At 36.3% G+C, this 26,790-nt stretch overlaps 1 protein-coding gene and 1 non-coding gene across 14 annotated transcripts in view; one reads left to right on the top strand and one right to left on the bottom strand.

The window, feature by feature from the left end:
- Nucleotides 1-26,790, top strand: part of CLINT1 (clathrin interactor 1) — a 73,234-nt gene that overhangs the window by 32,036 nt on the left and 14,408 nt on the right. For all 13 annotated transcript variants that reach the window (XM_073994675.1, XM_065547008.1, XM_073994670.1 and 10 more), the window contains 7 exons: nt 9,694-9,798; nt 10,410-10,506; nt 12,935-13,043; nt 14,059-14,223; nt 18,312-18,489; nt 21,957-22,203; nt 24,013-24,082. In XM_073994675.1, the coding sequence (XP_073850776.1) occupies nt 9,694-9,798; nt 10,410-10,506; nt 12,935-13,043; nt 14,059-14,223; nt 18,312-18,489; nt 21,957-22,203; nt 24,013-24,082 (971 nt within the window). The remainder of the gene's footprint in view (nt 1-9,693; nt 9,799-10,409; nt 10,507-12,934; nt 13,044-14,058; nt 14,224-18,311; nt 18,490-21,956; nt 22,204-24,012; nt 24,083-26,790) is intronic.
- LOC123574203 (U6 spliceosomal RNA) lies at nt 18,916-19,022 on the bottom strand. The gene has a single exon (XR_006699099.1). It is a non-coding gene; the product is annotated as a U6 spliceosomal RNA (small nuclear RNA).

The raw sequence follows: 26,790 nt of genomic DNA, 5'->3' as shown, positions 1-26,790 counted from the left end.
TGAAATGCAGTAAGTTTTTGGTAGATTTTTCTTTTTTTTTTTTTTTTTTTTTTTTGAGACGGAGTCTCGCTCTGTCGCCCAGGCTGGAGTGCAGTGGCCGGATCTCAGCTCACTGCAAGCTCCGCCTTTCCGGTTCATGCCATTCTTCTGCCTCAGCCTCCCGAGTAGCTGGGACTATAGGCGCCCGCCACCACGCCCGGCTAGTTTTTGTATTTTTTTAGTAGAGACGGGGTTTCACCGTGTTAGCCAGGATGGTCTCGATCTCCTGACCTCATGATCTGCCCATCTCGGCCTCCCAAAGTGCTGGGATTACAGGCTTGAGCCACTGCGCCCGGCCTTTTGGTAGATTTTTCTGTACAAAGTTTTGACTTTTTAAAACATCTGGAAGGATTGTCACAGGAAATTTATAATTATGTTATGATCTCACATGCATGTATGGAAACATGTCACTTGGCTAAACCAGTCCCTGACATCCACCTCACAACTTAGCTTTGTTCTCCAGCTTTGAGGCTGTGGTACCAAATTATTTCTGTATTTAAAAAAAAAAAAAAAAAGTGACTCAAAGCCAGCCTCTTGTGCTGGTAGTTAATGTGATAGGGTCTAAGAAAATGATAATTCATGGGCAGAAAATAAATACTTTACATATATTTGAGGAACACATCGAGTTTGGCAATAACTTGGATTGATGACACAGTCAAATCTATGTGGAATCAGTAAATTTATGAAGTGTTCTGCTATGCAAAAGTTTCTTACATGAGAAATAAGACTTTGGTGACAATGTGTATTCGTTACTCAGTGGTGAGGATAAGCACAGGATCTTTAGTTTATGGATGAATGTGGGAGATTGTTAGCAGTCTGTACAGACATTTCCATTTTCATAATTTTGAAGATACACACAAGGGTCTTTAATCTTCCTTGAATGTTAGGAGTTCTTACAGCTTTTTGAATTTTCCTACTTGCAGAATATTGCTCCGTGTTTCACTTGCTCCCCCTCCTCCTCTCCCCTCTTCCTCAAACTGAAAAATACTTACGTATAAAACAGTTCTATAATATTTATCTATTTTATCTATAAGTAGTACAAATGCAGTCTAAAAATTTGAATTACGATTACAAGAATATTGAGCCATATCAATCAGCAGTGTTCAGTGGTATTAAAACACCAAGAGTGATTAAAATTCTGTGGTTCATTTCTCTGCTTTCATAATACTGGACTCAACGATTATTGAAATTGAGGGCCAGCATTAGTCAGAATGAAACAAAGAATTTGGTAGTAGAATTGATGTAAGAGTAGGATTGGTTTAAAAAAAAATACAGTCCTTAATTTTCTGGCAACTTAAAAAAATTATAATTTTAAAAATAGTTGTACCAGTTTCTATGGTCTTACATCATGTGGGGAGGAAACAATTGGAAGTGATGTTTTTGAACATTAAGACAACATTTTCTGTAATTTTAATCTCATACAGACAGGCAGCTAGAGTTTAGACTTAGGCAGTTTGCCATGTTTTAAAGATGTATTAGGTACTCAAGTAACTATCTTGATCTTTCTTTGAGTATCCAGAATTATTTTAAATAGGTTTAAAAAGTATTATGGGACTCCTTCAAAGCCTGGTAGTAAGTTGTTCTTTACTTATTTGATCGTAATTTTTTTTTTTTGACTGAGAAAGCTAAATGCTAAAAGATGGGATATAATATTTTTGTGCAAATTCCTGATGGTTACTTTTAAAAGCAAAGTTTTGTGTTTCAGCATTTAGGAATTTAGTGTTCCCTCTTGAAAAGTAAAAGGAAACAGAAGATGCATAATCCAGCGTAGTCTTTTCTGTACATAGTTGAAGCCATAAATAATATGCATCCCATATACATATGATATCATTGGATTGAATAGGTTATATGTTTTCAGTATTGATAACTGAAATCCTGTTATTGCAGAATGGGTGAAAGAGCTTCAGATTTTAGATGTCTCTCATTTCAGTTTTTCCCTAATCAAACTGGTATTTTCTTTTTTTTTTTTTTTTTTTTTTTTTGAGACGGAGTCTCGCTCTGCCACCCAGGCTGGAGTGCAGTGGCCAGATCTCAGCTCACTGCAAGCTCCGCCTCCCGGGTTTACGCCATTCTCCTGCCTCAGCCTCCCGAGTAGCTGGGACTACAGGCGCCCGCCACCTCGCCCGGCTAGTTTTTTGTATTTTTTAGTAGAGACGGGGTTTCACCGTGCCAACCAGGATGGTCTCGATCTCCTGACCTCGTGATCCGCCCGTCTCGGCCTCCCAAAGTGCTGGGATTACAGGCTTGAGCCACCGCGCCCGGCCAAACTGGTATTTTCTTTACTTTTAAGAGTACATGTATAAGAGGGGAGACATAGGTTTCCTCCCTTTCAATTAGATGGTTTGTTTTTAATATTTACTAAAACCAAAGAAAATGTGATTTCCGTGACTGAGAATATATCTTTTTAAATATTTATTCAGCATATAGCTCCTTTGTAGGATAATTTGTGATGCTGCATTTGATCTCATCTTAGACCAGAATATATTCTATGATTACAGGACAGTGTGACGTAATAGAAAATGGGCTTTGGAATGGAAAGACCTAATAGGTTTTAAATCTGCCATTTACTAGCTGTGGGATTTCGAGTGAGTTTATTTAGAGGAAGCGTCCAGGATTGTGATATTTGTTTCTTCTGTACTTTTCCATACTTTATTTTATTAGAATTCTTGCAATATGAAGGGAGTACTATGGTTTCTTATTGCTTTAACAGTGTGGCTATTTTATAACATGTTTACTATAGCAAAATTATCTCTTCTACTGAACCATGTTGTCACTTGTGTTAAGACTTTTCATTGCATTGTATTTCATTTGCATTTTCAGATCAGTGAGAGGCTTTTTTTTTTTTAATGGGTGGTGAATATCCCACCATGTGGACAAATCAATTTTTCCACCTCCCCACATCATTTCTGTAGAGCCCCAGATATTCTGTTAACAGTGAAAGTAATCTACCGATTGAATTTAGGAATAGTAGACTTCTTGGCCATTGACAGTACATTTGATACTCTTCACAGGACTGTAATGAGATATAACTTGGTATTAAAATATGAACATTGAACCTATAAAATGTTCAACTTGCAAATAAGGGTAATGTGGTGGAGGCTGTCTCCGCTGATAAAAAATAAATATCACAAGGTTCATTATCTAGCTTCTAGAGTTATTCTTAAAACAATTTCTGTAATGTTATGGATGGAAACATAAAAAAAAGAGCAAATGTTTCTGGCTTAAGACTTTTGTTACTTGAGGAAACTGTCTTCTATAGCAGTGGTCTCCAACCTTTTTGGCACCAGGCATCAGTTTTGTGGAAGACAATTTTTCCACAGACCAGGGCTTGGGGAGGATAGTTTCCAGATGAAACTGTTCCATCTCAGACCATCAGGCATTAGATTCTCATTAGGACCACACAACCTAGGTCCCTCATTCACAACAGGGTTCACGCTTCTGTGAGAATCTGATGCCACCGCTGCTCTGACAGGAGGCAGAGCTCAGGCAGTGATGCTGGCTTGCCGCTGCTCACGTCCAGCTGTGCAGCCCCATTCCCAACAGGCCAGTCCGCAGCTCTGGGGGTTGGGGACTCCTATTCTACAATGTTAATTTTATGGGTGTTTTATGGTTAAAAAAATTATCAAGAAGATTGATAATAAGAGCATAACTGTTCTACAACACTTAATTTATAAAAGTATCTTTTCTGAAACCTTTGTGGCATTGAGGTAAAAGGTGACTTTTAAATACAGGTTTTGTTGTCAAGAATTATTCATCCCTAATACAGTTTTTAAAAATCATATTAATTCCAAAATTGGGTACTTAAATTGTTCTCTGTGGTTTTGCATACATAGCACTTGGTGTACATATTTTAGTGTGTATGCATATATTTTAGTTACTGTTTGCTGCACTTATTAACCTGATAAAACAAGATGTTGGAAGTACAAATAATATTCATGTGGTCTACTATGATGTTTACTTGCCTATAAATAGTTAAAAATGTAGCTAATGATGATACAGTACTTGTATTTTTAGTGGCCTTTAGTAGTTTAACCTTGGTTACAATATAATACTTTGAAAAAAATGGGAAAATACAGGAAAATATTAATATAAAGAAAAAAATACCATTATTTAAAACTGTTGCTTGGAACTAAGTTATGTTTATTTCTGTCTCCAGATGTTTCTGTCTCTTATTATCTTAGTATGGGTGTGTGTATGCATGCATACATGAAAACACATTTAGAGGTCTCAAATAAAAGACTGCCTGATCTCAGGGTGAGTGAAGTCTTGACAATAAGCTTAAAACAAAGAAGAAACCATATTAAAAATACAGATTCCTTTGACTTCAGTTTTTTAAAAAGGAATGAAATTTAAAAGGCAAACTGGGAAAAATACTTCTCAATCTGTTTCAGTTTCCTCCTTATTCCTTTGTTAGCAGTTAGTACCACATTATACCTATACTTTACCTTTTCCCTTGGTGTATAGTTCTGTTTTAGCAAAGCATATTCTTGAACTTTTAAGAGGAAAAAATATCAATAAGGACTGCTCAAGTTCTTGTTAATTATTTTACCGATGATTCTTAATGTAGATAAGAAGTATTGACTATCAGTAAGTAAAAGCCTCGTTTTAGCTTTTAACCAATTATACCTCTAAAAACTGGACTGAAACTTACCAAGTAAAATAATTTTATATTATATGAGTGTCAAGTAGTCAAATAAGTAGAAAATGGGGAATAAAGAGGAGGGCTACAATGAACACTAATAATTTACAAACTGAATAGTTGACCGTTGACTAACTGAATATTGGCTGTGTTTACATAGCTGTGGAAGCATATGTTAGTCCATTTTCATGCTGCTGATAAAGACATACCCAAGTCTGGGAAGGAAAAGAGGTTTAATTGGACTTACAGTTCCACATGGCTGGGGAGGCCCCAGAGTCATGACAGGAGGTGAAAGGCACTTTTTACATGGCAGTGGCAAGAGAAAATGAGGAAGAAGCAAAAGTGGAAACCCCTGATAAGACCATCAGATCTTGTGAGACTTATTCACTACCACGAACAGTATGAGGGAAAACGCCCTCATGATTCAAATTATCTCCCACTCGGTCCCTCCCACAACACGTGGGAATTATGGGAGTACAATTCAATATGAGATTTGGGTGGAGACACGGAGCCAAACCATATCAAAGCGTGTGTGCAAAAGTTGAGGACGGTAGCTTCTCACAGTTGGCACTAAAGATCTAGTGAGTCAGTGTTGCTGAGTTGTACAGAGTTAAGTTGCTGGAGTGTTCTGAGAAGCAAATGTGAAAGTGGGTAAAAGACTGTGGAAACAACAAAGAGTTTTATAAATATAAACAATAATGATTGTGTCTATGGATTTTATTCTTGTATTCTTCATTCTTTGGTGATTCCATCTTTCATTCTCTCTGTTAACTTTCTTTTTGGCCTAATATTAGAGTCCATTAAGATTTGGTATTGTTAACCAGTTATACTGCTGAACTACCCAGTAGTTGTAACTGTTAAATTTAAACAGTGTGATCCTAATAATTACCTATCTTTATCAGGACAGAGAAACCTACTTTTCAGGTCACTCATTTTCAAGACTTTTGTTTTAAGCAAAGAGAAAGTTAATATATTGAGTAAGCCTAGATAGAACACATGTGAGAAGGGCTCGTTTTGTACTTTCTGGTGACTATTAGATTGTTCTCAAAATTACAGATACTTTTTAATACTGGTGAAGAAATGTCAAAATTACAGCAACATTTTTTTTCCTGGTTTACATTCTCTTGTGAAACAGCAGCATTTCTTAAAAGTTATTTTTCTTCTTTTACTTTCCCTCCATTATTACATTCTCATGTCTGTTTATGTTTGCAGAGATTAAATACAGACAAAAATCTGGAGATAAAAGGTTATTGATGGCGACAGCAGAAATGTTAAAAATCATTAGATATTTTGTGGGTCAAGTTTTCTTTTGATAATATTGTCAAACTGGTTTAAAATAATATACAGAAAAATTTTTTGGTGTTATCAAAGTATTCTTGGTTACTTTTTTAAGTGTTATAATGATAATTACATGAAAGGAAATGTAAGTAGAAAAGCCTGTATCCAAAGACTTTTACCCTTCAACAGAAGGTCATAATAATGGCCTATACTTTAAAAAAACAAGAACTGAATATAAAGAGATAACTTTTTAAAATTTCAAGTTAGGAATCTCAATTTAGGATTGGTGAAAATCCATAAGTCACTTGTTTGACTGTAGTGTTAGTTTAAATGGTATGAAATTTATTGGGAAGGGGGGTGTCTTTTTCTGTAATTTTGTTTGCCGTTCAAATTCTAGACCTTTGTCTGGAGGATTGTTTGTGTGTGTGTTTAAGAAACTGTTGAGAGTGCCCCCTCTAGCGTCTGTGATATATTCTTAAAACATCTGTGTCAGAAGTTTTCAGAATTAAAAGCTGTTTTTTTCCTTTCAAATCTGGACATAAATTTTTATTTTTATTTTTAGCACGGAAGAATTGTTTTTTTTAAAAAGGTCACTGGAATTATGGGTAGGGCATAGATTGAGGGCAGTAGAAAACATGAGAAAGGAAGGATCAAAATGCCATTTCTACCTTTTTAGAAATAGTTATTTTTAAATGACCTGGAATAAGGCCAAACCATACAGTGTTGTTTTTAGTTTACATTTGTTTCTGAATTAATTGAAGCTTAAAATACTTCATTTTGGAATTCTTTATGCCATCAAATCTCATCTTGAGGGGGGTTCTTTGCAGTTTCTGAAAGCAACAGCTTCATTGGAAGATAGCTTTTTTCTGGGGAGGGGAGTAGGAGACAGGGTCTCGTTCTCTGTCGCCTCAACCTCCTGGGCTCATGCAGTCCTCCCACCTCAGTGTCCTGAGAAGCTGGGACCACAGGTAGATGCTACCACGCCTGGCAAATTTTTGTATTTTTTGTAGTGACGGATTTTTGCCATGTTGGCCAGGCTGGTAAGTGAACTTCTAGACTCAAGTGATCCACCTGCCTCATCCTCCCAAAGTGCTGGGGTTTACAGGTAGGAGCCACTGCACCTGGCCTGGAAAATAACTTTAAAATAGATCTGGATTCTTCGTGTAAGCGTTCTGTTATTTTTTTGTTTTATATTTGCCATATCCTTCTGTGGATATACTTAATAACTGTATTGTGAGTATGTGCTGATGGCTCCCATTGTTTTTCAACCAAAGAAATGAGATTCTTAGATTATTGGCTCTCTGCCACCTCTCCCTCTAAACACAGCGCTCACACAAGCCTTCAGCTAAGAATCTTGTGAAGGGTTACGGAAACAGAACCTTTCTTATTTGACCCATGGGCCTTTGTCGGTTGAACAAGGAAAGTAGTGTTCTGAAAGCTACAACATTTATGAAGGCTCTGGTAAAAATATTTCATGTACATGGACTGGAGATTAACTTCTTTCATCTTGTTCTCCAACAAATTAAACAATGCAAAGAGATTTCAAGTGCATTCTTGGTAATGAAATGCTTGGGTGAATTATAATCCTAATTGCCATTGTTCATTTTCACAGCTGCATTTTGACACTTTTAACTGCCTAAGCCATGCATTCTTCAGCCACCAGGATAAACAAAAGCATTCTGAAATTCATCTTTTTGTGGCATCTTAAATTGTGAATCTGTTATTGGCTGCCTTAGTTTTATTTTGGTTCCATGGTTAATAAAATTAGGAGGAAACTTATTCTTCTACATTTATACATAAAACTGTTGTAATAGAACCATTACTGGATTTTAACGAAAATGTATTCCTTAGTGGTCTTAACATTTTTAAGTGGGGGTGGGCATTGGAGATCATGAATTTATTTTAGTCCTGGGGAAGGAATTTGTATTTATTTTACCACATTAATTGGTATCTTAGGAGGCAGTTTTCTCCAAGATTTGAAAGAAAATAATAGGATTTTGCTTTTCTTCCATAGAAGAACAGTGTCCTGAATTTAAATCTGAAAGCCAGATTGATTCAGTTTTTTGGCAAGTCACACTTACATGCATAATGGTTCCTTTAAAATTTGACCCAAACCTGTTTGTTGGTCTGTTCTTTAAACATGAAGACATTGAAGTGTTTGCAATAAATTTGAAATTTATATTTAAGAGATTTGAGTGCCAATTTCAACCAAACCTTCCTTATTCTAAAAATAGAACTTTTTGACGACTGAAAAACCATATAGCAAAAGTGGGGTATATGTATGTAATAGTTAACAAATTCTGATTTTTCACTATTTCTAAGACTTAATGCTAAGTGGAAGAATTGAATTACTATATTCACAGACACCTGTTATAACAATTGTTTGGTAATAATTGGAGCTTTCGATGTCAAATGAATACTACTACAGGATGTCACAGTTTTGCAGTATTTCTTTATTCTCAAAATGTCTTTGAATCCTTAAATTCATATAAGCGTGAGAAATTCCATTTTGACGACCAAACATTTTGCCATCTCATATCTTAATCTTATTTTTTCCAAAGTAAATTCTTTCATATAAAAATATTACGTGATGTTTTGAAATTCTCCTAATAGATGGTTATTTTATATATATTACCTTTTGTGTTTTGGAGACAGGGTCTTGCTCTGCTGCTCAGGCTGGAGTACAGTGGGTGGTCATGGCTCCCTGAAGCCTTGACCTCCTGGGATCAAGCAATCTTCCCACCTCAGCCTCCCTAGTAGCTGGGACTACAGGTGCACGCCAACACGTCTGGCTAATTTTTAATTTTTTCTTTTTGTTTTTAGAGACCAGGTTTCACTGTGTTGCCCAGGCTGGTGTTGGTTATTATATTTAATATAATAATAGCTAACATTTACTGAGTACTTCCTGTATGTCAGACACTGTGCTAAATAAACGCCATTTGCTGTGCTAGCCTTTGAGGTAGTATGCTTATTTATTCCCATTTTATGGTTGAGGAAACTGAGATTAAGATAATTAAAATAATTTTGCCAAAGGTCACATAGTAAGTGACTGGAATCAGATCTTTCTGACTCCTGAGGCCCAGATCATTGCCGAAGTCCTAAGGGAAAGTTAAGTGTGCATCATACAATCTCCTGATGGAATATTATGCAGCCAGTAAAAGTGAGGGTTACAGTGAATATATGACATAGAAGTGCACATGACAGAGTAAACGAAAAAAGACTAAGAGATTATAGTTCAACATTTATAGTGGTTCTAAACATCTGTAGGTATCTTTGATTTATTCTTTTTAAAAAATGTGATATAGATACTGTTTAGCTGTTACATAATTTTGCCTAATTTATAGGATTTCTATAAGCAGGAAACATAAGCTTGCATTGCATGTAAACCAGATCTGGTCAAGAAACTGACAACTTAGTTTTATAATAGACTCTAGCATGTTCATTTTTTTTTTTTTTAATTTGACCTTTAGCCATTTTTTACTGGACTTATGCCAGCTCTAATGCAGTCTCTCATCTGTATTCTTGAAGACTAATGGAATAGTAAAATCTGCTTAAAGATAACTTAAGTGTGTTACATAGTGTCCTTGGGGTAGCTTGTGCACAAAAGATGTTTTCTCTCCCACCCTGTAGAGGTAGCTCATTAAGACACCCCGTAGTGTCATTATTAAGTTTTCATGTGTTTCTCAGGTTTGATGCTAATCTTTGTGCGTATGTGCGTGCATTTTTTTCCTCTGCAGCACCAATGTGGTTATGAATTATTCAGAGATCGAGTCTAAGGTTCGAGAGGCAACGAACGATGATCCTTGGGGACCTTCTGGGCAACTCATGGGAGAGATTGCCAAGTAAGTGATAATTTGACTCAGCAGTGCAGAAAAAAATCAAAGTATCTTAACACAGAAATGTGAAATTTGCTTTCAGATTTAAACTGTTTGGCTGCCAGAATATAAATTTTGCATAATCATTCAGATAGTAATGTAGAAAGTTTCAGATAGTAATATGGAAAGTTTTATGCAGTCCATTTCCCTTAAAAATTTGGCTCAAAAAAGAAACCCACAATGTATCTTTTTCAATTAAGTTTTGAGATAATGCTGTAGCTCACCATGTAAAATTTTGACAAATACATATAAAATAACTTGAAGTGCAAGTTAGAAAAATTTTTTTCTGTGAACATCTGGGACACCGTACCAGTGAATGAAGAGCTTGCAAAATATGATATTAATTAAATTATTAATTGCAAAGTATTGATTAATTAGTAGGACTTACATATGTGCCAGGTAGTGTATAAAACATAGCAAAAACATTTTCAAGGAAGTACATAATCTTCTAAATTTTTTGAATTATGTTTATTAATTTTTAAAAACGCTTCGGGGAAACACCAAATTAGAACAAGTCTGCCATCTACTGTCAAAATTAATATATTGCAGACTCTTAAAGAAAATGATTCTTTTTTCAGGGCTACATTTATGTATGAACAATTTCCAGAACTTATGAACATGCTTTGGTCACGAATGTTAAAAGACAACAAAAAGAATTGGAGAAGAGTTTATAAGGTATGAAAACAAATCTGCTTTAATTGCTTGACATGTTGAAAACACATGCTGGAAATTTAAAGTGTATATACATAGGTGGTTTTAAAGTATATTAAATCCTAGAATAGAATAATCGAAAACACATGCAAGAAGTAGATTTGTTATTTGTGTTCTATTTTCTAGTCATCATGAACAACTGCTCTGAATGAGAAATTCTTAATACTTCTAAATGTTGATTATTTCTTAAAATTTTTCCTACTAAAATGTTTATGCATGTCAAAAATAATGCATCTATAGTAGTGTGCCTGTTTAGTGTATGAGCAGTTAAGATGAATACTATAGTCTGAATGGTTTGTCATCTACGTAAGACATTTACCTAATTTATGGTAGTATTCTCACAGTATTCTGTATCACAAATGTTCAAAATGTAATTCTAATTTTAAATTAGTGAATATGAACTTTTTATCAGATTCCTTTTGTTCTGATCTCATATAATGCAGAATTCTATAGCAATATAGTCGTCTGTGCTTCTGTACCTACCATATTTTCTTACTTCTTCAGAATGTTTTTCTTTGCTATCCAAAATGACATAATTTGGCTTTTAGGATTGAAAATCTATGTGTTAGTTTCATTTTTTTTTATGTTATTCTTTCTGAAAACATTCAGTGTCATTCCCTTAGGTTGCATGGTAGGTGTGATGAAATAATTGAAATATTGTAAATTAAATTTGCTTTTAGTTTTTTGTTTTTTTTTAATTCTTGAGTAAACTCCTTTTTTAAAGAATATAGTCATATATACCACATACGGACATTTTAGTCAGTGATGGTCTGCTTATTTGACAGTGGTCCCATTGGATTATAATACTCTATTTTTTCTGTACTCTTTCTATGTTCAGATACAAAAATACTCAGCATTGTGTTACAGCTGCCTATAGTAGTCATTACAGTAACAATGTTGCACAGGTTTGTAGCCGAGGAGCAATAGGTTGTCCCATAGATCGTCAGTGTGTAGCAGGCCATACCATCTAGGTTTGTGTAAGTATGCTCTGTGATATTAGTACAGTGACGAAATTTCCTAATGGCACATTACACGAACATATCCCCATCGTTAAGTGACACATGGCTGTAAATTACTGGTAGGAGGAGGTTTTGTGTCCCTCAGTTTTACCAACCTAACTAGATTTGTTTTGTTTTTGCCGCCCCCTCCTCTCTGCCTAACTAGATTTTCATATACCTAATCAAGTGAGGTTTGTTCCAAGCAGTGTTAAGTTCAAAATGTACAATTTATTATATAGTATATTCACAAAGTTTTGTAGGAGTAACTACTATCTAATTCCAGAACATTTTTGTCACCCTATAAAGAAACCCTATACCCATTAGCAGTCATTCTAAATTTACATTTTAACAAAATTTACTTTGGGGCTAGGGGTTGGTTGTTGGTTGGTTGTTTTTGAGACAGTCTGGCTTTGTCACCCAAGCCAGAATGCAGTGGCGTGACCTTGGCTCACTGCAGTGGTGACCTCCTGGGCTCAAGAGATCCTCCTGCCTCAATCCCCTAAGTACCTGGGACTACAGGCGTGTGCCTCAATCAATACCCAGCTATTTTTTTTTGTTTGTTTGTTTTTGTTTTGTTTTGTTTTGTAAAGACATCTCACTATTTTGCAAAATTTTCTACAGGTTTTATTATCATCATTATTATTATTTGGTAACAACTTTTTTTTTTTTTTTTGGAGACAGTCTCTCTGTCGCGGAGGCTGGAGTGCAGTGGTGCGGGCTCAGCTCACTGCAACCTCCACCTTCTGGGTTCGAGTGATTTTTGTGCCTCATCCACCTGAGTAGCTGGGATTACAGGCGTGGGCCACTGTGCCCAGCTAATTTTTGTATTTTTAGTAGAGACGAGGTTTTACCATGTTGCCCAGTCTGGTCTCAAATTCCTGACCTCAAGTCATCCGCCCACCTTGGCCTCCCAGAAAGTGCTGGGGTTACAGGCATGAGCCACTGAGCCTGGCCACAACCTTTTAAAACAAAAGCCACATAATTAACCTCAAAATTAAATTTTATCTGGGGAAAATACTATAGGATTGCTTAATTACCAAATAATTTCTGGCAATTCAGTTCCATAATGCTCAGATAAAAGTAAAAACTGAGTCAGCTTTCTAAAACCTTATTGTCTATTTATATCATACATTCAGATATTTTGAACAACAGAGTTTAAGTCTTTGACACATAGTATCCAGATGATTTATAATTATTTACTATGCTTAATATAAGAGGAACTTCAAATTGATTATGTAAGTTCTAGATTATGTGTTTAGAGTCTAATGTAAGGAAACCTCACCACCAGCATGAAGATTCTTTATTTGCTATGTTAGAATTATTTTTTTTAACCATTCACCAAAGCTCTACTGACTTTATTTCATTAAATCATTTAGTGCTTTGTATTTTTACAGTCGTTGCTGCTCCTAGCTTACCTCATAAGGAATGGATCAGAGCGTGTTGTTACAAGTGCCAGAGAACACATTTATGATTTACGATCCCTGGAAAATTACCACTTTGTAGGTGAGCAATAGAAAAACCTTATAAGCAAATTAAAACAGTAGTTGGAGTTGTCAGTCACCTGAACCAGCTTAGAAGCTTCTCTGCTCTAATTAGAATGTGACTGTTGCTGGTTGTGTGACGAGTGCAGAATCCAAGACGCGGGGCCCTAGAGTATTAATTAGTGAAGACAAGAACTTGCAGAAAAGACTGGCTAATAACAACAGAACCAACACAACATGAGTGTTCGGGTTTATATTAAAATATGCACTGGAGACTGGTCCCCTGTGGTGTCCATAAAGGAATTGCTTTAATCATATGGGAAGAAAAGGTTAGAGCTCCAAAACACACACATCTGTTTGAAGCTGGGTTTTTTTTCCCTCCCACCAAATAATATTTACTGTGCAAAGGCAGCAAGGCCACAGTGTGTTTTGAATGTGAAAGAGGCTGGAGAATGAAGCACATTTCATTTTGTAGCATACCCCAGTTGTAAGCACTTTAAAAATTCAGTTTTTGAGCTACACTAAAACCTGATAATTAGTGTTCCAGACTTGTACTGGAGAAACCAAGACATTTGTATGCTTTTCAGTTATTAACATGCTAAAGTGATTCTTCCTTTGGTTTGTTTTCTTAAAATATGATAGAAAAACACTTATGCTTCTCTGCTCTAATTAGAATGTGACTGTTGCTGGTTAGCACTGTTGATAGATAGCACTTATGGATATGTCTATTTTGTGTGGTCATCATCAGTAATCCTTTTTAGTGAATCTTTAATTGACCTTGCATAGTACCGTTATCTGTGGTCCTTTTTAGTTCATCTTTACATGCTCTTATAAGCCAAAATTCCATTTTAGAACTTAAAATTTGCGGAGGAGGAAATGACAGAGTTAAATAGCACAACTTGCTTCTTTTTATTGTTTTTTAAATATTGAAGTTGGTTTCTTATATTGAAGTTTTTGTGTCTGTTTTTTTATCTTAAAGAGCTTGATACATATTAAGTGAATTCTTAGGTTTTGCTTCTCTCTTACCATCCTCTTAGATGAGCATGGCAAGGATCAAGGTATAAATATTCGACAGAAGGTGAAGGAATTGGTTGAATTTGCCCAGGATGACGATAGACTTCGTGAAGAGCGAAAGAAAGCAAAGAAGAACAAAGACAAGTATGTTGGGGTTTCCTCAGACAGTGTTGGAGGATTCAGATACAGTGAGTATCAAAGACAAGCTGACACCTAAGCATCAGCTTAACTTCTTGAGTATATTTTAAGAATCAGTGAAATACCAAAGACCAAAATGCTAATTTTCTTTTCTAGGAATACATAGAATACTAAAATACACACAGTACTAATTTTGGCTTCTACTATCACATGAATCTTCCTATTTTTTAACTTGTGGGTTTGGCAATAGGATTTTAACCGTTAATGGCTAATTAAATGACTGCGTACTTTGTGGTGACATACAGAGATTAAAACAGATGTATACCCTTCCCTCTTAGGATTACCATTCTTTTAAAAAGAAGGGGGAAGAAAGTTTCTATAACTTAGATTTTAGAGTATAAAAATATAAAGTTTGATCAGGAGATTCATCTTTCTAATTTGAAACCCCAATCTAGCTGTATTTTTGGCCCAAACCAGATAAGCTTCCTGTCAGTCATTCCAGCCTCAGTCTCTCTTTCCTTATTTAAGCATTGCATAATTTGACATATAAAAGATGACTGACAGTACTCTCAGATTTTCATCTAGGCCTATTGCTTTGTTTATTCTTCCCAATACATTTAAGAGCAGCTAGAACATTCATCTTTCATGTTTATTTTTAATGTAATAATGTAGTTTCTCTAAAATAGGGCATAGGTGCTTGAAGCAGATACACAAAATCAGAACTGTCTTTCACGGCATGTCCCTTTGGACTTGTTCTGTCTTCTGTGAGCTCTGACAATCTCTTGGTCATTTTGTGTGTATGCAGACAGGCCAGTGCTTGTATCTTAGCAGCTGTTCACTGAGGCTCTCCAGCTCCTCCCAACCATATATGTTTATATTTGGATTATATTGAGGTCTCGTATCTCCTTCAGTGGAACCAAGTAAAAATCTTAACATATAAAATATACTTACTAATTTGTTCCTCTGCTTTCCGCTCTCAAAAAATACTGCATTTAGTTAGCTGTTTAAGGATGTTTCTAACAGCAGAAAAATTCCCTTTTTTATATTGAAACATCATATGCAAGTCAGGTTTTTCTTTTTCTTTCCTTTTTTTTTTGATAGGGCTAATTCATAGGCAGTGCCACCAGAGTCAGCCACAAGTCAGTTTTTGAATTGGGCGAAAGTATTTCTCCTAAAGCATATAAATAATGTTTTGGAGTTTCTATTTGGGGAAGTCTGAAGTTTTTGGATTATTTACCCAAGTAGTAATTTTATTCTTTAGCTTTTTGAAAGTAGTTATAGCAACTTAATGTGTTTTTAATAGAAATTGCTATTTGAAACTTACTTCCGGCCGGGCGCGGTGGCTCAAGCCTGTAATCCCAGCACTTTGGGAGGCCGAGACGGGCGGATCACAAGGTCAGGAGATCGAGACCATCCTGGCTAACACGGTGAAACCCCGTCTCTACTAAAAAAAATACAAAAAACTAGCCGGGCGAGGTGGCGGACGCCTGTAGTCCCAGCTACTCGGGAGGCTGAGGCAGGAGAATGGCGTGAACCCGGGAGGTGGAGCTTGCAGTGAGCTGAGATCCGGCCACTGCACTCCAGCTTGGGTGACAGAGCTAGACTCCGTCTCAAAAAAAAAAAAAAAAAAAAAAAAAGAAACTTATTTCCACACTATTCTTGCTTGTATCTTTCTTTTTGCCAGTATGATATATAATTATATCAGCTAAACTTAGAAAATTGAATACGTTTTCAAACTCAAGTCACAATGCACTAACTGCAGTATCTGTATTAAAGGTAGAGTTGGATATCCTGTGTGTTTGCATCACATTCTTTTGCTAAGTTATTGTTCATGGTTTATATTATTCAGACTTAACTAATCACTATTAGCAGTTTTGTGTTTTTTCTTTTCTGTTTTTTTCTTTTTGAGACGGAGTCTCGCTCTGTCGTCCAGGCTGGAATGCAGTGGCACCATTTCAGCTCACTGCAAGCTCTGTCTCCCAGTTTCACACCATTCTCCTGCCTCAGCCTCCCGAGTAGCTGGGACTACAGGCACCCACCACCACGCCCAGCTAATTTTTTGTATTTTTAGTAGAGATGGGGTTTCACCATGTTAGCCAGGATGGTCTCGATCTCCTGACCTTGTGATCCGCCCGCCTCAGCCTCCCAAAGTGCTGGGATTATAGGCGTGAGCAACTGTGCCCGACCTGTCTTCCTTCCTTCTTTCCTTCCTTCCTTCCTTCCTTCCTTCCTTCCTTCCTTTCTTCCTTCCTTCCTTCCTTCCTTCCTTCCTTCTTTCCTCTCTCTCTCCTTCTCTTTCTTTCTCTCTCTCTCTCCCTCCCTCCCTCCCTCCTGTCCTTCCTTCCTTCCTTCCTTCCTTCCTTCCTTCCTTCCTTCCCTCCCTCCCTCCCTCCCTCCCTCCCTCCCTCCCTCCCTTTCTTCTCGCTCTGTCACCCAGGCTGGAGTGCAGTGGTGCAATCTCAGCTCACTGCAACCTCCGCCTCCCAGGTTCAAGTGATTCTCCTGCCTCATCCTCCTGAGAAGCTGGGACTACAGGCGGGAGCCACCATGCCTTGCCAATTTTTGTATTTTTAGTAGAGACAGGGTTTCGCCATGTCAGCCAGGCTGGTCTCAAACTCCTGACTTCAAGTGATCCGCCCACCTCAGCCTCCCAAAGTGCTGGGATTAGAGGCGTGAGCCACCATGTCCGGCCAGTTTTGTGTTTTCTCATTCTGACATTAGATAATGTCTTGCCAGTATCCAGTATCTTTAGCACTAATTCAGTATGATACTGACCATGCTAATCAGTTTGGTTTTCATCCACTTCCATTTTTTGCGCAAATGTGTTTCTTTCCAAAGTCTAGTTCATCACACTGTTGTTGAAATGTACATACACATGGTTGGAAAATCACTTATTTTTAAAAAATCATCCTGTTTTAAATTTTGTCTAGAAAACTTCATTTTCTTTTTCTTTAAGTTGGTGGTCACTTCCAGATTCAGTAAATATGTTAAAATCCTTAAACACTTACAGAAAATTTTAGCCTTGCAATTTTAGCAGGCAATTCAGCAGAATGATTTTGTTCAATCTCCAAAGGCTGTGTATCGTATCCTTTTAGATCCTATAAGCAAAAGTTCAACACAAAAGCTTCATTAGCCACTTTTCAGTTATTTTGTTGTTCCTCATTGTCCTTCTTTTCTTCCAACCTGCCTTAATTTTGAATGTTTTCTTTTTTTAAAAAACCTCGCGTGCTCTCTGTACCTTCTACTCTTGCTTCTTAAGTTGAATTTGGACATGGAAATAAAAGAATTTCATTTTGTGTCCGTAATTCCTATGTCTCCTTCAGGGCCCTAAGGGCAAGGACTAAAACAAATCTTGACATTTTGGGTTTTTTGTTTACTGCCAGGATCTATTCTCTGCATTCGCAAATTCACACAGAGGCTCTAGGTTTCGCCAGTCTCTGCATATGTTTGGAATGGATGTTTGAATTGGTTGACACTGTTCTGAACTACTGTTTGAGCATACTTCCTGATTCTAGCGTGTGTAGTTTTTGGTAGTTAGAGTAATCCTTTCTTTGTACGGTAATGACGGAATGCTTTCCCATCCTTTGAAAATTCATTGAACTATTATTTTAGTTTGATACTGAGGAATGACAGTTATTGAGACCGTTTAGCTTACTGGGACATGTGGCATTCAGAGTGGAGTTCCCTCAGATTGTATTTTTTAAGACACTGTTGCTATCCAATACTTTTCTGAAAATTGGGAAACCATTAAGGGACAGGAATAAAATATAACATATTAAGTGGCTTTTGTAAAAACAGAAAGATTTTCATTTCTCTTTTGCTTATATAGCTTGTGTTGGTTTTGTGTTTTCCACTGCTCCTTTCAGTAGCCTTTAAGAATTTCCTGATATGCCGTGCTGTGCATTAAGGTTGTGTAAGTATTCATAAACAAAAGCTTTTGAATCTGCATTCCTGCCACTTAATGACTGGCATTACATGCTATGCCTTGCTGTAATTGTGTTGATTCAGCACTATGGGAGCTTTCTGTTTTCCTTTGAAAATGATTTTATTATGAGGAAAAGCCTGAGAAATAAGGACTTGTAGATACCTTTTGAATTTAATGTCCTTAGAGTTGCTTGTTTTTTAATGCTCTATATAGGTGAAAGATATGATCCTGAGCCCAAATCAAAATGGGATGAGGAGTGGGATAAAAACAAGAGTGCTTTTCCATTCAGTGATAAATTAGGTGAGCTGAGTGATAAAATTGGAAGCACAATTGATGACACCATCAGCAAGTTCCGGAGGAAAGATAGAGAAGACTCTCCAGAAAGATGCAGGTATTTTAACACTTTGTCTCCCAGGTCTCTTAGAAAGAGTCCTAAATTTATGCCACTGGGTTTTTGGTTTTTTGTTGGTTTTGTTTGGGGTATTAACATTATCTGAAATTGGGCCTTTTTTTTTTTTTTAAAATAGACTTCATTTGTTTTTAGAGCAATTTAAGCTCACAGAAAAATTGTGCATAAAGTACAGAGAGTTGCCATATGCCCATTTCCCCTTCATAACAGGTTCTGTGAACATCTTGCATTACTATGGTGCATTTGTTGACAATTGAAAAGTCAGTATTGATACACTTATTAACTAAAGTCTGTAGTTTACATTGGGGTTTCCTATATTGTACACTTCTATGGGTTTTGACAAATGCATAATATTTCTCATTACTGTGTCTTATAGAATAGTTTCACTGCCCTAAATATGCCCTGTGCAGAAATGTGGAACAAGTCTTAAATGTGCAAGTCATCCTTGCACAGGGGGCTTGCTAATCTTCCCTGTATTGTTCTGGTTTTAGTATGTGTGCTGCCGAAGCAAGCGCTGTGTAACTATTTTTAAGATGCTAGGTTATACACTACTTGCAATTAGTATTGACATACTTTCCATGTTGCCAGTGTCTACTTATTTTTGAAGTTGATCCTGTGTATTTTTAGTAGTCTTCCCTTGGATATTTTTTCCCCAGTAAAAACTTGTATAGATTATTTTGCATTTGGACCTTAGATGATCCAGGGACCTAAGATGTTGAGGGATAATGAAGTTTATATATTAAGTTTAATTAAACATAAGTTAAAGGATTTGAAATTTAGTGCTTCCTTGACATTTCATTATGATTCTGTGTCAGTGTGTACCAGAAAAACAATCCAAATGGATTTTGAACTGGTTTTTGAGAGCAGATCTGTATTTTTATAAACTACATTTTCTGATGGTAGGGCATTCGTATTTCATTTTACATGGAACAATACTTTGAACTTTGCAGCAGTCCCTTTTGTTCTTACCTACCAATATAGTTATAAACCAACTTTTCTGACAATATAAAGGGTAATGCATATAGCACTTAATTTACAAAGCAAATTTTACTTTGTAAATTTGACCCTTATCATTTGTGCCTCACAGTATCTACTAGAGTAGCATAAGAATTTTGCCTTTATTGTTTATAAGTAAAACCTAAGATCCAGTCACACTGTGTGGAATTGCCTAAGTAACACAGTTAGTGATGGAACCAAGCCTTCAAGTGAGTTCTCGTAACTAAATACCATCTCTTTTTTTTTTACCTTGTGCCAAAAATCTTAATAATTCAGAATTAGGGATCATTAAAAAGAGACCCAAACAAAAATACAATCTAATTAGTGTATTTTTAGGATATTTTCCTATCTTTTAAATCCCTGGAATGTCTCTTCAGGAAATACCAACAGAATAATGACCATAATTTCAATAATGTTTTCCAAACCAAGCCAAAACTTATACAGGCCACAAAAACATTAATGAAGAAAACAACTCCATATATTTGAAATGGGCACCATTTCCCTCCCAATGTTTAGTGTTTATAATTATCATATGCATACTTTTTCAGTATAAAAAAGCTAGATATATAGTTGTAAAATAGTTTTATTCAAAGTGCTAAAAATAAGTCCTGGCTCTTCAAAGATCACATTCCAGTTTTTCAAACAGTCTTGAAAAAGAGGCATTCCAGGGCAGGCTCAGTTCCATCACTAACTGTGTTACTTTAGGCAGGTCCACACAGTCTGATTGGGTCTTAGATTTTACTTATAAACAATAAGGCTGTGTAGGCTGGTTAGAAATCTGTGTGGGTTCTGTATTGTTACTTTCTCTCCTTTGCCCTTCTATCCTTAGTTTTTTTCTTTCTTTGTCTCCCTTCTTTTATTTCTGTTTCTCCCATGATTTTTATTTTTTATGTTGCCTCTAAGGATCTCCTAGAGCTTCTAAATCTTTAATGAGTATTTAGGTTTAAAAGAGTGAAAATGCAGGGAACATGATTTATCATGATAATGATAGGACACACCAGGAACTTTTGATCTTAAAGTATGTGTGAAAGAAGAGTAGATTTTTTGACAAAGTTGCATGTGACCTCAATCTCAATGGCATGTCACCTGAATTTCATACTCACTGGTTCACTATTACATTCAGGAATTCTTGAACATTGATCAGATACGGAGCTTCCATTTATTTCATTGTGTGCTAGTCAGATTTATATTTTCAACTTGTAAACAAATTATTTTGCACTGAAATAAAATTGGGCACCAAAAAAGTAAGAAATTTCAGTTTTACGACTGATGGGAATCTTCAGGTCATTTGTTGTTGAGAAATTAGTAAGGGCTTTTGAATGCGTATCAGAACTTGTAGGTTCCTATTTAACCTCTTTGCTCTGTGTGGGAAGTCATTCTTGTTGATCTTTGATTTATACAAGTTCCAAGTTGGTTTATATTTAAGTTGCTGTGGTTCAGTCTGAGGTAAATTGTATCAGCAGTAGTCATAGTTTAAAGGAGAATTTTAAATATTATATTCCAGGATATTTGTAAATTAAACCACCTGCTCTAAAATTAAGTAGTATAGGTAATGGAACATGTGTCAAGTAATTTTTTTCTCTCTTTCTGTCTCCTACTTACGTCATAAAAAAACCCAATGACTTGTTCCTGGAGAACAAATTAGGGCTGATATTTTCATTCCTAGCATATGAAAAACCCAGCTTTTACTCTTTAGTTTTTAAAATCTTTTTCACTATTAAAGAAAAAGGAAAGAAAATTTTTTTGAATGTGGCTGAAGGATAATTATCTTTAAAATATTTTAAATATAGTTGTTTTCTATAAAGCATTTTCTATAGTTATGTAAATAAGTTTGATCTCCTGATACCATAGTAAAATAGTACAGTTGTAAAGTGCATTCCCTTATATTTTCATGCATTTACAGATGAGAGTTTAATTATTTGAATTAAGACGTATGACTTTTTTTAGCAGCCATTGAAATTTTAATATTATGTACATATATTAGTCTTTGAGAGTTGATGCAGAATTGTGTTATAAAAGTGGAACTATAGCTATTTGCACACAATCCATGTCAAGAAAATAATCATCAAATTCAAGTGTTTGAACTCTCAGGGTCTTATCGTGGATTCTGATACCATATCCTGCTATTTTATTTTTAAATTAAGCTTAAATCTGTAATAAACAAAAACTTGAGTTATTTTGACATTTTTTATTTATGCACATTTATGTAAATACTTTTTTGTAGCAGTGTTTTAGACTTATATAGGATATTCTCTGTGTTCCCACTTCCCCTCCCCAGCACACACATATCATTATTCAGACAGCTTAGATAACATTCTGTTGATCCCTGTCAAATAGTCAAAGTTTGAAATTTTGGAGTTACTGCATTTGAAATTCTTTAGCTCAAATCACTAAGGGACCCATTTTAAAATAATCCCATCTTATTATTTTGCTTCATTTTTAATATCTTTTAGCGACAGCGATGAGGAAAAGAAAGCGAGAAGAGGCAGATCTCCCAAAGGTGAATTCAAAGATGAAGAGGAGACTGTGACGACAAAGCATATTCATATCACACAGGCCACAGAGACCACCACAACCAGACACAAGCGCACAGCAAATCCTTCCAAAACCATTGATCTTGGAGCAGCAGCACATTACACAGGGGACAAAGCAAGTCCAGATCAGAATGCTTCAACCCACACACCTCAGTCTTCAGTTAAGGTGGGAATGGCGGTAGTTTACACATTATACATGGTTTTATTTTTATAAACTGCTCTTAGAATTTCTGCATTAGTAGGCTTGGGCATTTCTAGGCAATCATATTAATTATATATTATCTGGCATGTATTACCCAGAGACATTAATAATAAGAAATCTCTTTGAGTGAAGAAACCTGTCCAATTGCTGAATAATTGTCTGGGTACTTTCTATGAAAGTAGATATGGCACTTTTGGTACATTTGGGGAAGGTTGTGAATCAGAATGTAGTGCATCTGTTCCCTTCTAGACAACACTGGTTACCAACCACAAGTAGATTCGCTAAAGAAAACATTGAAAGTATTTGGAAGTTTTAAGAAATGACAAACAAGGGAGTAAGAAGAGATATATAGGAGCAAGTTATCTCATTTTAATGTAGAAACATTGCCTATAAAGGGAGGTGTGTTTGCCTCACAGTCATTACTGATTGGCACCAGAAGAAGCACTGCCTCTTGTACCATCTTCGTTTGTTTTTATTTACCATAGACATGAAATCCACCTGCTAGGCCAAACCCTAGTCTTTTCAGCAGAAATCTGCCAAAGGGGGAGATTTGCCTCAAAAGACTAAATTATTGTTTTTATCACTTTCCCCCACTACTGTTTCCCCAGTTTGTGTCTTTGCAAGAGAAATAACTACAAGCTGGGAAAAACAATTTTCTAATGTATCCAGCAAATTGTAGGTGACTCTAAAAATAAAACCAGGCCTACTTAGTTGCAATAACAAATACTGTGTCAGCTTTTGCCAGATATCTGTATAATTTTTTTAATAATAGATTGAGACTTTTATCACGTATCTTAAAGGATTTTAAATAACAGTTTGTAGTATAGCCTGAATATATGACACTGTGCAATAAATATTTTATATTTGTAGTACAAGCTTCTTTTTTGTTTTCATTTACCCTTCTCCCCCACCAAAATGTCTAGAAGGTTGAAGTTACTCAATTCATTTGAATCTCTTTTTAAAGGTGTTTTGGAATCACAGTATATAGTATTTTAATCTTCCACGTTCAGATCAACATGCCTAGGATCTTAGTGTTTCCCCATTGCCTAATAATTGAGTTCTAATTTAGCATGTATGTATCGAACATACAGGACATAGGTATTTTGGTATCAGGGTGCTTATTAGCTCTGTGGAGAAGACAAAAATAGTATTACAGGTATAGGCCTCACAGTTTAGTTTGGGAACTAAATATGAAACAGATTCCAGAATATATCAGATAACATAGAATTACACTAACTTGTGTGATACACAAACAATAAGTATTGCTAAGATTCATAGAAATTTAGAGCTGTTTAGGATCTTGACCTCTAATCAAGTGGATCTCAAGCCTTGGAATTATCTAGAGAGCTTTCTTGTAAACAGGCCAAGGTCTTGGCCTTTTTATTTTATACCTGGGCAATTATGACTCAATATATTGTATGGGACTGGTACATATGCTAGGGTATTTTTTTTTTTTTAAATGAACTGATACATAGCATTAAGATTTGAGTGGGATCTGGCACTTACGTTTTCCACAGTGAAATGCAGTCAGAAAAGTGAGGTAGGAAACAAAGTGTCGATGTTAAGAGACTTTTCACTGCTGGGAATGGAGTTACTTAAAGGTGCTTACTGCCTCTCCATAAGGATTCAGGGTCACTACTCTTTCTCCAGAAAACCCTACCCTTACTAAGCTAATTACAGGTATTTATGTCTAAATTGAGAATTAGAGATGGATAGAGCTGATTTTAGAAAAACAATCTTTTCTAAGCTCCTGAGTTATGTGTGTGTTTTCAGACTTCAGTGCCTAGCAGCAAGTCATCTGGTGACCTTGTTGATCTGTTTGATGGCACCAGCCAGTCAGCAGGTAAGCTTCTACGTTGGCCTTTTCTTTTTGGTAACCTTGGTTCGAGAGTCATTTTTTAAAATGCCAAATAAAAGATAGATTGAAAAATGAAATTATTTATTTGCATTGGGTTCATTTTTTATGTGAAATTAGTCTTGAGCATTACTTGGAATTATTGTGTTGTTACTTTTGCTTATCTTTTTATATGTACACCCATTTCTCTAAGTTATCCCTAATTTATACCTTTTTCTGACTGACCCTTAGACTAGCAAAACTTTATTTGTGGTCAATACTTATTGGTGGTTAGTAATAGTATCCTCAATTCATTATCATACTTACATTTTAATGACTCCTCATAACCTGATGTAGTGCATCTTCCCTAATTAATAATAAATAATATTTCAAGGCATCATGTACTTTTCTGAAATTTTTCATCAAAGATTTTGGAATCTGTAGTTTCCATTTTTACTTTTTTAAGATTAACTTGGAGAAACAAAAAAATTGCATTTAAGCTGTTGCCTTTACTTTCTTTATAAGCAAAATGTACTGCTCTGCACATTTTACCATCTTTCCCTAAATTTTAATTGCGGCTGCCTTGGGCATGCCTAGAGATCATTTAACTTTTTATTCTTTTAATTCAACAAATATTTGTTGAACCAGACACTGATCTGAGTGCTTGTAAATGTTAAAACAGATTAGTTGTTCTCATGCAAAGGTCAAGTGGAGAAAATAATTATTAATCAGTTACAAATAGTTATCTAGTGATAAACAATGGCAAGTGCTTTAGTCAGAGGAATGACATTCTCTGAAAGTATGTAACTACCAAACATATTTAAAGAGGGCGGCTAGGCACGGTGGCTCAAGCCTGTAATCCCAGCACTTTGGGAGGCCGAGGCGGGTGGATCACCTGAGATCAGAGTTCAAGACCAGTCTGGCCAACATGGTGAAACCCATCTCTACTAAAAATACAAAAATTAGCCGGGCATGTGGCAGGCACCTGTAATCCCAGCTACTTGGGAGGCTGAGGCAGGAGAATTGCTTGAACCCGGGAGGCGGATGTTGCAGTGAGCAGAGATCACGCCATTGCATTCCAGCCTGGGTGACAACCGCGAAAAGCTCCATCTCAAAAAAAAAAAAAAAGAGGGATACAGCAAAAGAACTGTTTACCTTGAATTCTCATAGATGGGAAATCATCAATCCCATCTATGGTTTGGGATTTCTTCAGTTTGATTTCTAGTATGTGCTAGATTTTGAGTCATTTCTGATCAGTTGTTTTCAAGAAAATTGGTATTTTTAGGGTTGCATTGGATGATTATGGAGTTTTAATGAACTATTGTGTGACATGTCAGAACAGCTTAACAAATACAACTTCTGTTTAAAGACAGTCTTTTCCAAGCCTAAGTTCATTTGGCATTAAAATGTAGACAGTAAGATTGGAGTATGACTAATGTGCAAAGTAAATTTATTATTCCCAGTTGTGTGTAATGATTTTTCAAAGCCGAATTGTGGCTCTGCACAGTGGCTCACACCTGTAATCCCAGCACTTTGGGAGACTGAGGCAGGCAGATCGCCTGAGGTCAGGAGTTTGAGACCAGCATGGCCTACATGGTGAAATCCTGTCTCTACTAAAACTACAAAAATTAGCTGGGCGTGGTGATGGGCACCTGTAATCCCAGCTACTCAGGAGACTAAGGCAGGAGAATCGCTTGAACCTGGGAGGTGGAGTTTGCAGTGAGCTGAGATCATGCCACTGCATTCCAGCTAGGGCGACAGAGCAAGACTCTGTCTCAAAAAAAAAAAAAAAAAAAAAAAAAAAAACTTTAAATTAACATTTAAGTGTAAGTCTATGATGGAAATTACTTTTCATTGATAGTTTAGTATAATTAATATAATATAAAGCCCCCTGTTATTTCCTCCTCCTCACATACTATGTTAAAATTATTGGATTAGGCATGAACTTTATTCAAGCAATTCTCCTGCCTCAGCCTCTCGAGTAGCTGGGTTTACAGTCACCTGCCACCGTGCCTGGCTAATTTTTGTGTATTTAGTAGCATTTCACCATGTTGGCCAGGCTGGTCTCGAACTCCTGACCTCAGATGATCTGCCTGCCTCAGCCTCCCGAAGTGCTGAGATTACAGGCGTGAGCCACTGCACCCGGCCCAGATATCTGGTTTGACCCTTCCCCTCCCCTCCCATCCCCACAACCTCTGCCTCCCAGGTTCAAGCGATTCTCCTGCCTCAGCCTCCTGAGTAGCGCAATTACAGGCATGCGCCACCACGCCTGGCTGATTTTTGTATTTTTAGTAGAGACAGGGTTTCTCCATATTGGCCAGCCTAGTCTCGAACTCCTGACCTCAGGTGATCCACCTGTTTCAGCCTCCCAAAGTGCTGGGATTACAGGCATGAGCCCCTGCGCCCGGCTGGCCTACTTTCTGAAATTCTTCAATTCCCTTTCCCTTTTTTCTGTAACTGCCAACTGTTCCTAAAATTATTCTTTAAATTTGATTGGACTGTAATGCCCAAGGTTACAGACAGCTACATTAGTCGTTTAACAATTTATGTGATATATTTTTATATGTTTAAGATTTGAACTGTAGAATTAACTGGTAGTTAGCATATAATACAGATATAGTGTCACAGAATATCAACTATTTTGGACTTCCTGGTGTGAAATATTTAAAGGGCCCCTTTCATGCATCTGTAGAAAGTTTTAATGGAGCAATCAGAGA

This window comes from Macaca fascicularis, chromosome 6, assembly GCF_037993035.2.
Source record: "Macaca fascicularis isolate 582-1 chromosome 6, T2T-MFA8v1.1".
NCBI lineage: Eukaryota > Metazoa > Chordata > Mammalia > Primates > Cercopithecidae > Macaca > Macaca fascicularis.
The sequence above is the reverse complement of the archived record's forward strand: the minus strand, read 5'-3'. Positions and strand labels throughout refer to the sequence as shown.